The sequence below is a fragment of the Mirounga leonina genome, unplaced genomic scaffold (genome assembly GCF_011800145.1).
Source record: "Mirounga leonina isolate KUSES-001 unplaced genomic scaffold, KU_Mleo_1.0 Mir_129, whole genome shotgun sequence".
In the NCBI taxonomy this organism is placed as follows: domain Eukaryota; kingdom Metazoa; phylum Chordata; class Mammalia; order Carnivora; family Phocidae; genus Mirounga; species Mirounga leonina.
This window is the reverse complement of record NW_023270323.1, coordinates 4,704,769-4,718,779: the sequence shown is the minus strand read 5'-3', so window position 1 is coordinate 4,718,779 and position 14,011 is coordinate 4,704,769. Positions and strand designations below refer to the sequence as shown.

Genomic DNA, 14,011 nt, shown 5'->3' with positions numbered 1-14,011 from the left:
CTCATGGAGTGAGCATCCTAACTTCTCTTAGCCTCAGTCCCTTCATCTGTAAAATGGATATATTATTAGTAACTTTCCTTTAGGGTCATTTGAGGATGAAATAAAATCATGTGTGCAAAGCCCTCAGCATTGGTATCATAGAAGTGCTCAATAACTCTAAGCTGCAATACCTTTTACTCTCCTTATCATCATCATTTTTTCATGACCAGCTGCTTGATCCACTGTGAATTTTCTAGAAGAAAAAACTCTACAGAAATTACATTTCATCTTAAGAGAATGTTATTGTTGGGGCATCTGGGTGGCATAGTTGGTCAAGCTCCTGACTCTTGGTTTCCACTTAGGTCATGATCTCAGTGTCGTGAGATCGAGCCCCACATCAGGCTCAGCACAGAGTGTGCTTGGGACTCTCTGCCCCTCCCCACCCTCCCCCGCTCACTCTCTCTCTCTCCTCTCTAAAATAAATAAATCTTTTTTAAAAATGTTATTGTTGATCTTATAGACAATTGAAGTACATCTGCTTTACAAAATCACAGCAGATTTTAGAAGACTTAGGGAAAAAGATAGAAGTCAAGTCAATAAAAGGAAGAATGTGGTCTCCTGCTTAATACTTCCCTGAGCCACAGATTTCTAATTTCCTAGGTTTAACAAAATAGATTACATAGCAGAGGCTGATACACATTTATAAAAATATACAACATTTTGTTCATGTCAGTGATCATGAGGAATTTCTTTTGGAGATAAGGTTACCAAAGGGCAGCAAAGTGGCCCCTTAATCACAATAGCAGATACTCCTTTGAGTGGAAACCGGAGTTTAGGAAGCTTGGGAAATGGACTTCTCTTTACATTTACACTTGAACTTAAACAGCGCAAAACATGGGCTAAGTCAGTTTGAGCTTTCTTTTTCTTTTCTTTTCTTTCTTTCTTTCTTTTTTTTTTTTTTTGTATTGACTCAGAAGCCAAATATGGAGCCAGGTTTATCCAATTAAATGTATTGTTTAAAAATGAAAACAATTACATTTTCAATTATAATGAAGATGAAAATTACAATTGCTTTAGTTATGGTATGTTTCTTTTTCTTTTTTTCTTTTCTTTGTTGTTGTTGTTGCAGACAGACTTAATTTTTCTTTCAGCAAAGGAAAAAAAAATTGAACAATGATTGTTAGTGGACTTATTGGAGTGGTCCCCGGTTAGGTTCACCCTCTGTTGGCAGCAGGGGCTAGGTTGTCTAATTCTGTTAGCTCTACAAGAAACCCCAAGGTAAACAGAACTACCACAGATTGTGTAACAATGAGCAACAGGTGATTCTGTGCCAAAGAACCAGAAATTTCTCCATGTAAAATATAGATCTTTGGTATATTCTAAAAGCTGTTTTTAATTGAGAAGGAATAACGGGCAAGCAATATCCCAAGGTCCTGAATTATAAGAACTACTTTATGGTGGAAAGGGGAAGGTACTAAGTACTCATTTAACAAATATGTATAGTGTAACAATGTGCTTTGTGCTTGTGCTGGGGAGAAGCTACAGAGGTGAATAGGGTGCAATGCCTGCTCTTAAAGCCCAGTGTTGGGCGCCTGGGTGGCTCAGATGGTTAAGCGTCTGCCTTCGGCTCAGGTCATGATCCCAGGGTCCTGGGATCGAGTCCCGCATTGGGCTCCCTGCTCAGCGGGAAGCCTGCTTCTCCCTCTGCCTCTCTCTCTCTCTGTCTCTTATGAATAAATAAAAAAATCTTAAAAAAAAAAAAAAGCCCAGTGTTATTGCAGCCCCACAACGCTATGGCAGAGGAAAGCTTCATTTCACATTTTATTTAGGGAACGCAGCCGGGCTGCTCTAGTGACTTGGTTAAATACTCGTCACAAAAGCAGGATAGTCAACTCTCCCATCAAGTACAAGCTAATATACATTGTTTTCTACAAATTCTTGAACTTCAGCTGAACATTTGGGTTGCAGTCTTTCTCAGGAATCATTATTCCAAGGCATGTTTTCACTCCTGGACTTGGTCTCAACAGGACTACCAAAACGGGAACAAGTACCAAATATTGAATGAAAAAAAAAAAAGACCCAAAGTGTTTTGGTAGTCATGCCAGTTTTGTTTTATGTTTGGTGTGAACATTATGGAAACCAATCAATATAGTACACTGCAATGCGTCATTTTAAACTAACTTTCTTTTCAGACCTTTTTTGTACCACAGCGAGGCTATTTCATTTGCTTATTCTAGTCATCAAAATGGACTTGTAAGTCCGGTGGTTATGTTCATTGTAATTAATCTAATTGGCCAACTCTGTTTCTCACTTGAAAAATCGCCAAGAAATATAATTCTCTTTAATAGAGGCAAGTGTTTGCAAGTATTGACAAAAAGTCACAGATTTTTTTACAAGGAGATGGAAGACAATATTTTTCACTCCTGCCTTGTCTGTGTGTATGTATGCAAACTATAGAAGACAAGAGTCTATTCCATCTCAAACCACATCTAGCAAAAGGTACATAATACTTTAAAAAGAAAGCTGTGACATGACATTCATTAAAACTGATCATAACACTTTCTGTCCTGTTACTCCACTGAAACAAAGTTGAAAGGAATTATTTTAAAGCACATGTAATTTAATCAGAATTTTAAAAATGCCTGTCTGCAAGTAACTTTCTTTTTCCACTCTGCTTTGTTTAGTTTCACCATAAAAGCAATTCATTTCTAAAGACTTGAAAAACTGCTCTAAAGCATATATATCTCCTTCTGACCCCTGTAGTTTTCTGAATGCATCAAATACCATGATTAGGGACTCTACAAATAACTCCCATGTGTAGCTCTTCTCTCAGCTGTAATATTACATTCATGTGACTGTTTTATTAATGCCAGTGTGCCTCACTGGACTATGTGATTGGTGAGGGCAAGGATCATCTCCTATTTCTTGTCATTGTTCTCCAGCAGCAGCCGAGTGCCCAGCATATAGTAGCTGCTCAATAATTATTTGTTGAATGAGTGTTATGCCATATAAGGCACTTTGGAAAAAGTGGGTAATGATCCCTTGACTGAGTTTTATTCTTTTTATGAAGACTAATCACCTTATATACACACACAAAAAAACTGCTGCACATATTTGCTTGTCAAAGTCTTATATGTAAAATGTTTTAAGTCGTTCAGAGAAATAGTATACTAATAATCTAAGTCAATTTGTCATATTATCAAATGCAAAATTCATTAATAGTCTCTGATACTTGAAATCATTTATCTTAACGACATTCAAAAAGTTAGGATGTCTTAATTCTCACAGTGTCACCATGAGGTAAGTACTATTTTTTAAGCTGCAGATAAAATGTTTTCTACTCAAAAGAAAAGACTGTTTGGCTATATTGGTTTTTGGATTAGTAGGTTTCCTTGGGCATATGATGTCTAACAGCTCAAGGAAATTTTGATAAATGCTTAGAAAGACTAATAAGCATAAGAAGTATTAAAAACAAAAACACATCAATTACTTATCATTAAGAAATGTGATCTATAAAATTAATCACAACTTCACCTAAAAAGGGTTTGAGTGTATTCTGAAGTCTGAGTTGAGACATTGTGTAGAGATGCTGGGTGGGTCCGTATCTAGTAGTAAGCGGTCATCTAAGAACTTGATAAATGATATACAAATAAGTAGCATGGACATTCATTCTGAAAACCCTATAAATTATAAGTGTGGTCAACAGTTAATTCATGTGTGATTTTTTATATGGAAATTATCCCTATGAACAGTAACACCAAAAGAATATGGGGTTTTTTGTTTTTTGTTTTTTGTTTGTTACCAAGAAAGATTCCATGAGACTCCACAAACTGAAAGGCAGGATAGAATTTTGGAATAAGAACCTCTGCATCATTCATACGACTCCTTGGAGAGTCTGCAGGAGGCCAGGAGTAATTAGCTGCAACTTGTCTTTGAATGAGAGTCTAAAGCCGCTTCTGCCAGTGAGAAAAATGCATAAAGGCGCTAAATGATTATAGGTATCTAAACCAAGATTTTGTTTAAAGGCAGGTACATAAGATAGCAAGCATACTTCCATCAAAATGCCTTACAGTTTTTTTTCATTTCTATTATGTTTAACCCCCCAAAATAACTTTAATGTGTGCCAAACAACCCATTCTACTTGCAAAGTCTGACAGGATGTGGAGGCTGACAGAAATGAGGGCTCAAGGCAGGAGGAGCACTGAATTACTTTTCTTGCTTTTTTTTCTTTTCATGTTAGAGATAAGGCCCAAAGGACAACATAGATCATTGTGATAAATGTGTTGTATCTTCATATTTCATTGTAGTTGTCAAGAATTCTTGCCAAGTCATAAATGTTAAGTGAACCAGAGCAACAACTGGATAAGGTACAAGTGTAGTCGGTTAGAGTCATATTTGGTCTCAGTAAGAAGTATTACCTTTGTCCTGATTATTTTCTTCATTCTATTAAATAGGTTAGGTAAACTGGATAGGGATGGGCAAGCCAACCTTTTATTCTTCCTTCATTGTGTATGTGTGTGTATGAGAGAGAGAGACAGAGACAAAAGCAGAGACAGATAAATTGGTAAGATTTTAAAGATCATTTCGGTTTTGTTGTATTTTGTAAGTTTAAATTTCAGTGTTCAAAATGTACTAGTTTCCTCTGTCATAGAAGGGCTTTTAGAAGGTTGACTGAATTAAAATACAGCTTATCAAAGTTGTAAGATACAAGGGAAATGATCATTTGCAAAATAAGGTGTGGATTAGGAAGGAGGGAGAAGTGCAGTTGGAATCATTTTTCAAGAGGAAAATGAGAAAACGATCCCAGTTCCTCTCCATGCTTCATAGAGCCGCCTGGCCATCATCTCTCTTTTCTTCTCGTTCTTGGAATTGAGTATATAGGGAAGGGAGAGTTAGTGGCACTGAGCTTCCTTCAACTGATGAAGGGACCAGAGGCAAGCTTCTCTCCTACCCCCACCACGCTTCCATCTGTCCTGTTCCTTCTCCTGAAATGGCTGTCCCCCCTGGCTCTGTATCTCAAAGCCTTAGTTCAAATAGCTGCCTCCTTTATAGCACTTTCTTTGATCACTTTTGCCAAAGCGACCTCCCCACCCCCACCCCCACCCCCCACCGCCACCTACAGAACTAGGTAACGTTTCTTTAATGAACCTCTGCAATGCTCTCTTTGTACAGGCTTTTTGTTCTTCCTCTCCCTGCCAAAAATAAAACAAACCAAAAAACAATACTCTTTGGCCCTATGACCTTACACAAACGAATTCACTTCCCTGTTCCTGGGTTTCTAAATACATAAGAATGGAGATAAAATCAGCAAAGTCATAAGGCGGTTTTGAGAATTACGTAAGTTAATTGCCATAAAGTGAATTATGCTGGTGAAGAGATAATAGATAGGTCTCAAGAACTGTGAGGAATTATCAGGCGTTGTTGCTGCCTACTGCCCCCTGGGGAGCACATATTAGTCTCCCTTCCTGAGCTCCGCCTTTCACCCCGTCACCCTATGTGCAAACTACGATGGTAAGTACTGCAGAGCACACAAAGATCCCCGACATCATTACCTGACCTAAGGAGCTCATAATCCTTTGGGAGAGGTCAAACAGATCGCTTGAGTGAAGGAACAAAACAGTCATTAGAAAATTATAAGCGAACTTCTGGAGAGAGTTCAAAGACAGACAAATCTGTGGTTTCACCAAACCAGCTTGATAATGAGAATCCCCTGGGGTGAGGATTCTGAACTAGTAAATCAGAATCTCTGGTCTAGAGCCAAGGAAATGCAAATGATCATTCAAGTGGAGAACCTCTAGAATAGTTATAGTTGGGGATAAAGGCTTTCTGTTAAAAGCTCATTTTGACCAGGAGTAGGCACAGTTTTTCTAAGAACTAGGATAGAAGAGAGAGTGATGTCATTTCAAAAACATAAGGGAGTTTCTACCCAGTGGCTTAATCTTCTCAGTAAAGTAGGAAATGAGATCCTCTGCTAAGAATGAGGCAGGTGGAAGTGCAATTCAGGGTTTGGGAAATGTAGAGAATATTGGGAGAGTTGCTATGGTGATGTGTTACAGGGCTGAACTAGAGGTGAATTAAACCGAGGGTCCATTATGCTGCAATCAATATTCCTTACTAGAATTTCCAAGTCCAGTTTATACCTGAGTTAGGATCATTCTCAAGTCCTCAAAGCTCATAGAAATGAAAATGCCCCAGTACTATTGATAAAGGTAGATTTTTTAATATTATTCACAACAAAAGTAATGTAAATTCTGAGGATCACCTGACAACCTTGTTTCTTGTGGCCAGTGCAAAATTTAAAATGTGATCTCATGAAACGTCTAGGAGTCAGATTCTCATAAATAACAACAAATCTACCCATTGTGCTCTCGGTTGATCTGTGGCTAGCTGCTGAATCCATGAACTCCCCTAGGGTGAGAGCAAGGTTTCATAATTAAACGTATGGTGGTGTTGCTTTTCTTGTATTTTTCTTTTTGGTGAGTAAATTATTTTATTCGTCTCATTTTTCCACATCACATTCTCAGGGTTGTAATGGGTCTCCCACAGTTCCAGGCAGTTATTGGTTCTTGGGGGGAAATGCTCCTGTGGCATTATTGATTGCAGCCTTCATGGGAAGGACAGTGATTGACTGAGTTGCTTCTTGGGCAGCTGTGAATATGCTGTACAGTGACAGGTCCTTCGGTGGCCTCCTCGGTCTCAACTTGACAAGAAATCTGGAGAAGGAGCTAGCACTATTGAAATGTCATGTCCTCACCCTACATTATATTCTGTCCCTCAAATTAAACCCAGGTCAGTGAGAGGTCATGGTTAAGAAGATAGTAAATGATAGCACTGAAATTGAGGCTGTCCTTCTGTCTTCATAAGGCTTCTGGCCCCTGGCTTGACCTCCTAAAAGCTTCATGCTGTTTTCCTAGGCTTTTCACAGCTGCCTGCTTCCTCATCCACAATCTCAAAACTTCACACTCCAACACTCTATTCTATTGGCCAAACTATCAGACCGGACATTTGACCTTAAACAGCACTGTGGGTTTGGACTTAACCATTGTCTCTGTCAGTATTCAGTTCCGAAAAGAGAAATTGGAACCCAATAAGCAAATGGACTCTACTCTCTCATCATGGACGCACCATGTTAGTCTTTATAATGATTATAAGTTTAAGATCGGTATTATATCATTTCATGGATTAGAAAAAAATGAAGCTCAGAGGGCTCATGTTACTTTGCCAGTACATTCTCAGGAAGTAAGGAAACAAGGATTCCACCCAAGTTAGTCTAACTCTATATTCATATTCTTAACTGCTACACTCTCCTCTTCCAAAAACCTCAATCCTTAAACTATTTCCCCTCCTTCACATATCCTAAACCCTTATCTGTCCCTCACTGTCATTCTTTGACTTCTCTTTGATCACATTTTATTGTGCCTTCCATCCACCTGCATACTTGCAAATAGTTTTGTGAGTAGAATTCATTTCGTCTATTTTTTGCTCACTAAAACACCTAGTATATTGGGTTTGTAACTTTTGACCCTTTGTATCCTCAGTTTTCTGTATGGATCGTATCCTGATTTATCGTAAATGAAAGTGATAAGACTAACACAGGGTAGGAGACGATGATGGAAGAGAAACTGAATAGTTGCCATTGATTCTCAGGGGCAGGGGAGGGGGGTGCTAGGACTTAGTGGGCCCTGTCATCAATTATTAGATATGATCTCCATGGACACTGTTTGCCATACTTCCCATCTGCATGGCTCCAGGCAACCAGTGCCCAGAACTGAAGGAGAATGGAATCCAAATGTTAAAAAATTTTTAAAATTCAGAAACTTAGGAACTCTCTTCAATGGTCTCAGGCTATGATCAGTGACATTAAGCAATAACACTCTCTCTCCTCTTTCTTGCACACTCCACCAGAGATATTCACCCCAATACCAGCTTATCTTGTTCATGCATCTTAGACCAATCCTTATATATGAAAGATCCTGGGGGATCTCCAGAGCTCTGTGGACCATCATGGAGACTCACTGAGAAATAACTTGGTACTTAATGTAACAAAGAATCTAGAAGCACTCCTTCTATTTTAATTTTCTCTGATTCATGTTGCAGGTCATGCCTCACTGCAAAAACTGGATAAGAGCATAAGTCTCTTTTTTTTTTTTCATTACAACTACAGGAATATCATTTCATTATAGTCTCATAGAATATGGTCTCTTCTCCTAGAAAGTAAGCTAACCCGGGTAATGTAACTCTTGGTACAAAGTGCATCTATTTCTCACATTACCCTTGTTGCTGTGGTACTGTGCCTATGTATTGTATATGGAATGCCATCACTTGAAGTGCTCTATAAAGCTTGAGTTTTTACGTCAATGATACTTCTTTTTTTTTTTAATTAAACCAGTTAAGTTAGAGCCATGACCCCAGCAGAAAGATAAAATAATACAATTTTATGTCCTTTCAATCAGCAATGGAAAATTAAAATTGAATGATATGAGGGAAATGTCACATAGTGACAAATTACAAATAACAAACTTCCTAAGTGCTTTTCCTCTAACCTACTAGTTATAATCTTAAGCCTTATAGTTATGAAACATTTATTATGGGGCATGTCCCTATACCAGATTCCATTAAGGTGTAGGTTAGAGCAGGTGTCGTTTAATCCAACGATTCACAGCACATCACTCTCGTTATATCCCAAGTGTTAACACTGTTCCTTCTGAATTTTAATGTTCTAATAGATTAAAGGTTACCTGTGCTTTAAAAAAATATTTAGGAAAATGCATCACTTTTGCAACAAGTTGTATCTATAGTTAGGAACAATGCTTGCAAAAGCAAAAGTGAATAAACACAATAAACTGTTGAACCTGAAGAACTGTGTACTTTATGTGGAGGAAAACCACCTATTTAAAAAGTTCAGCAAATTTTGAACGGGATAAAGACTTACAGATGAAAGACTACTTAAAGAGCTCTATAAATATAGACTCCAATCACAATTAAATTCAATGATCCTTTATTCGTAATTCTCATATGGTAAATTCAGAAGGAATGCCTAAGTTGTTATTGTTAGTTTGCTTTTTCAAAACAAACTGTATCTAAGGTTTGAGCAAGCAATAACGGTTTTGGCTTTATTTGCTATAATGACATTAGTTTAGGATCTGCCCACGGCTGCTGCATCCAAGTTAAGTCAGAAGGCTGCTGAGGAACATCTCATGCTGGGAATCCTCCAGCATCTCCCATAACTGGACTTAGGTTAGCATGCCAAGTTTATAACTGAGGAGGACAAAAAGTAAAGGAAAATTCTCTTTTTTAACAGAAACTTTATACGAAAAATGGCAATGTTTATAAAAGCCACATGTGTGTTCAGTCTGGGATGGAATAAATCCTAAAAGCTTAGCTCTCATCAGCTTCAATTTTGCTATTCTAGGACATTCTTTTGGAAATTACCTTATAGGAAGGGCTGGGGTGTGGTAGTATCCTCAAACTTGGAGGATACTCATTTTTCCACATGTGTATGAGTCACACAAGCATATGACACAGTATCAGACCAATCTGTTGTTTTAGGATGATTTTGTGGGTAATTAAGTTCTGTTTGGGCACCTCAGTACAATGTATTTCAGTGTAGAGTCAAGGTACTTACCAAATCAAACAAGAAGTTTATATGCTTATATCAAATGTCGTCCCAAACAGCATAATGTAATCATGCTCTAAGACTTACAAAATAACTTAATTTACAGTACTGTCAACATGATTCAACAGAAAATGTGAATATACACAAATCTGATTAGGTCAAACACCTACCTCCTATCAAGTTTAAGTAACTGATACAGAAGTATTTTGGTAAAGTGCCCACATTGAGAGCAGTTAAAAAAGCAGCCCCTATTTTCTACAGAAAAATAGGGACAGTGAATAACTCATCACATTCTCTGAATACTACACTGCACTCACAAATTCTGGAGAGTGATACCCTGGACACACAGCTTATTTCACATTAGTGAACAGACCTAAAATTTTTATAAAGTTCTGACTTCTGGCCAGAAGATAAAATGTCCCATATATACATATATACAAACCCCATTTCTTAGCCTCTTAAATTCTCTAGTTCTAAAAATAGCTTTTTGACTTGTCTTTAAAGTTTAAAAAGGAGAAAGTGTGCAATACATTTGCATTTGCGCTTCTGAATTAAGAAACAGTATTAAATGAGAAAAAAAAGCTTAGGATAGTATTAGTGTACTTAGATTATGTACATGACCTTTGGGTATTCATGAGAACCAGTTTAACTGTCCCTCACCTTATGAGCAACTCTGTTTTCTAAGTTACCCCGGAAATGTATCTAACCATTTACAAAAACAAAAATTCGAAAATGCACTTTACAAATCATGGTCTTATTTACCTGCATATTCTTCCACAAGACAGGTATACATTAAAAAATATTGCTCAGAAACATAAAAATATATATTATCTCTTTCCTTTACCATTTAGGCATATAAATAGTTTACTGAAGATGATGCATCATTCAACAAACAAATGCAAAAACTGCTTTATATAAAGTGTGGTTCTCTGCTATTTAGCAATATAAAATATAAAATGATTACAATATAATTAGCTAATAAAGAGCTAAATTCAAGAGATTTGCAAACCAATACAGCAGTGAACAGTCCCTTATACAAAAGTCCATTAAGGAAGAGTCAAGTCAATTTTGTAACAGGTTACATAAAAATCAGGGCCAATAAATGCATTATAAATGCAAAAAAAAGCACTGCTTCATCAGCACATTCTTCAGTCTTGTTCGGACTAGACGCCAAACTTACTGTTCACTTTTCGGTTCATCTTGTTTTCCATTAAGCTCTTGATCAACTTGTTTTATGCATTCTGGTATGCCAACATATTCCATGGGGACAAGTTCTGTTAGTTCTGCCAAATTAAAGACGTATCTCATTTTTTGGCTGAATTTTGAGCTAATAAAGGATCTTGTGACAGCTAGAAGCATTCTGATAAACCATGAGGGATGTACAATGATTAGTGATCTTAGGTTTTTCCGTAACCTTCTATCAATTTGCTGGTAGCATTTCCTGAGCCATCCCAGACTGGGCATTTTTCTTTGAGTTGTAGCACCATTTAAATAAACTATCATGTAGTTTTCTGCTACTAACAGCTCCAAAGTGCCAATAACATACTTAAAGAGATGGTCCATCAGGTATCTATAGTTGGGTTGGCCACTTTCAGGCATAAAACAGACAGCAAACACAACAATGGCATTTAATCCATCCGCATAATATCCTCCACGGCTGATAACTTTTTTATAGGGTTCAATTGCCTTCATATCGACCCTGTGGTCCTGTTTTCCAATTCTGAACATACGCCAGCATCGTCCATCTTCTTTTTCCTCTGCTGCTGTGTATTCAGTAATTGAGCCTTTCCTAATCATTTCAGTAGTTTTGGGTTTTGGAAGATCATTTTCCCACTCATATTCATTACTGTTTTCTGATGGCGTGTCTAAGCCATCTAAGTCAATCTCCCCACTTTCATCCAAATCATCTGACAGCACAGAGCCATCGCTAGGATCCAGGGCCAGGCTAATGTCTGGAGCCGTGAGTTTCTTTCTTACTTTATTTCCATTAACTTCAGGCTGGCTCTCTGGTCCAGTTACAGCTAGTATATCTGCTTCCATACTATCATCCTCTGGTAAAGGTACTGGAAAATCTTCATCTTGCCATTCTTCCTTAAGTTCCACACCTTCCATCCTCAGCTTAGATTCAATATCAGCCACAAACTCCTGATAATCCAGAGAGCCAATGTCCCCGGAGGAAGCCTTGGCTCCCTCGTCTTCTTCACCCTCCAGGCCGGCGACGTGGGGCTGACAGCCAGGGTGCAGGAGGTAGTGCCGAGAGGAGCCCGCTCCCCTCGGACCGCCGTGGAGACCGGGGCCCAGTCCCCAAGCTAGGGCTGCAGCGGCAGCAACTGATCCGGATGCAGAGAGCGACCCCGGCCTACTGCAGTGACACTTCTTTTATCAGAGGGTTTTATCTTCTTTACTCATCTGGAAACCAGTAGAGCCCAGTAACCACTGTTGTTTACCGCCATATACAAGGTAAAGATTCTTCACAATTTGCCAATATTTTGAGCAATGTGGTTACTGAAAAATATAACTGGCTATCCAAACATGGGTAGATTGCAGTCCCACAATTATTCATCAAGGCTCTTAGAAATATTTCGGATCCCCCACTTAGCTAGGTTGCTTTTATTTCTAATTCACCAAGATTGGGAACAGACGTGAAAGGCTGATTATGTCAAGTTTGGGGGAAAGTAGAGAAGCAGCAGGCTTTGCAAATGCCTCCATTTTGTACGTACCCACATATGGTAACATCAGACCTATTTCTGAATAATGAAACTAGCCATGCAGTCCCTCTGACAATCGTTATCAGGACTGAATGACACTCCATTTTTATCGAGCCTCTTCTCTCAGTTATTGAAGCCTCCCATACTATCATCAAGTAAGTAAACACTGCCATGCATATAGCTCTTGCTATCATCATGGGGAAACTGTAAGCGGCTCGCACGCGTTTGCACAGGAACTATGCGAGTCAGCATCCCCCTCATAACAGCACATCCATGTCATTTCATCTTATCTCGACACACAGATACGTAGAAAGATAGACTATTCCCTTTCTATCTGTTGGTAAATTTTCTTTCTAATAATTGCCGAAAATTTCACTCCAGTAAGCAGTTAGTCCTGCTGGTTGAAGAAAATAGATACATTATCTGAGGTAATAGATAAGTCTCATTAAGAAGATGGAATAGACTAATTCCCAGCATATCTCCCATGCGTGGGAAAACGAAATTGTGAAATACAGCAGTAACACATCAATTATCTTTTCTACATGAAGTTAGAGAAGTCTCGCTGCTACTTTATACCACATTATGTAATTTTTTTTTATAAATAACCATTTATGTTAGAGTACCTCAGTTTGCTACCTCATTAAAAAAAAAAGAGACAGCCAATATTTCTATTCCAAGTGAGACTCACTCTTTTAACTACTTACAGAATCCAGGTATTCTATTTAAAATGTATGTTCCTACTGATTATCAAATGCCCAAAGTGTGGGTGTTTGTTATTAGCCTAAAAACCAATGCTACACATCTGACAATATTACACTTTTAATGAAGATTGGCTCTAACCAATGAAAGTAAAGCTAACTATCAGCATTCAAAATAAAGGTTTTAGAGATTTCGTGATAATGACTTGTTATCAGTTTACTTTCAGTAGTTTATCATATCAGGTTATCATAGGTGAAGTACTTGAAAACAATTTCATTTCTTAAGTAGCTTAGATATCTCGCCCACATTCTCGTTTGCATAATTAGTTTTTATTAGCAAATGTTTTTTTAATATGACTGTAACATCCCAGATATAGAAATTTCACATCACTGGAGTTCAATTAATGAAGTTTATAAACGAAGACTTGGCTTATTAAAGTAAATGATAAAGTAGAGGATTATTTGTTTAATTTGTGGACTGTAACAAAAGTATGACAATGGCAATAAAATGCCTTGCAAATTATAAAGTGGTATCTTAAAAAGGAAGATTTTATATTTGTATGTATCCTAGTTTTTAAAAACATCCTAACTACTGAGAAGGAGAAGAAGAAACATAAATTCTACGGGTTCTGAGTCTCAGACCAGTTCTATCCCAAACACGATCCAGAGGGAGAAAGAAGGGGATCAGAAGGGAAATTCCAGGAAGAGTGCTGGACAGGAAAGCCTCTCGCAAATGACAGCCATACCTAAATCATGACACTTGCCGTGGTGCCGTACGCTTCACAGTCCGTGTGTGTGAGTCTGTGCAGGCTGCCCTCACATAGTACCACGTCCTGGGGGCCTACACCACAGACCTTTAGTCCTCACAGTTCTGAGGCTACAAGTCCAAAATCAAGCTTCCAGCCAGGTAAGTTTCATTACAAGGCAGCTGTAACAACACGCACTCCGCGATGCTGTTCCTAAACTGTCGATTGTTCCAAATCCAAGGTTTGGTGACCCTTTTGCACAGT

At 38.1% G+C, this 14,011-nt stretch overlaps 2 protein-coding genes across 2 annotated transcripts in view; one reads left to right on the top strand and one right to left on the bottom strand.

Moving 5' to 3' along the window:
- The window catches only part of GRID2 (glutamate ionotropic receptor delta type subunit 2), a 1,404,204-nt gene that overhangs the window by 1,374,278 nt on the left and 15,915 nt on the right, over nt 1-14,011 (top strand). The window lies entirely within an intron of this gene.
- LOC118010322 (BCL2/adenovirus E1B 19 kDa protein-interacting protein 2-like) lies at nt 10,480-11,788 on the bottom strand. The gene has a single exon (XM_035004504.1). It carries the CDS (start codon nt 11,705-11,707, stop codon nt 10,772-10,774), a length of 936 nt encoding a protein of 311 aa, XP_034860395.1. The 5' UTR covers nt 11,708-11,788; the 3' UTR covers nt 10,480-10,771.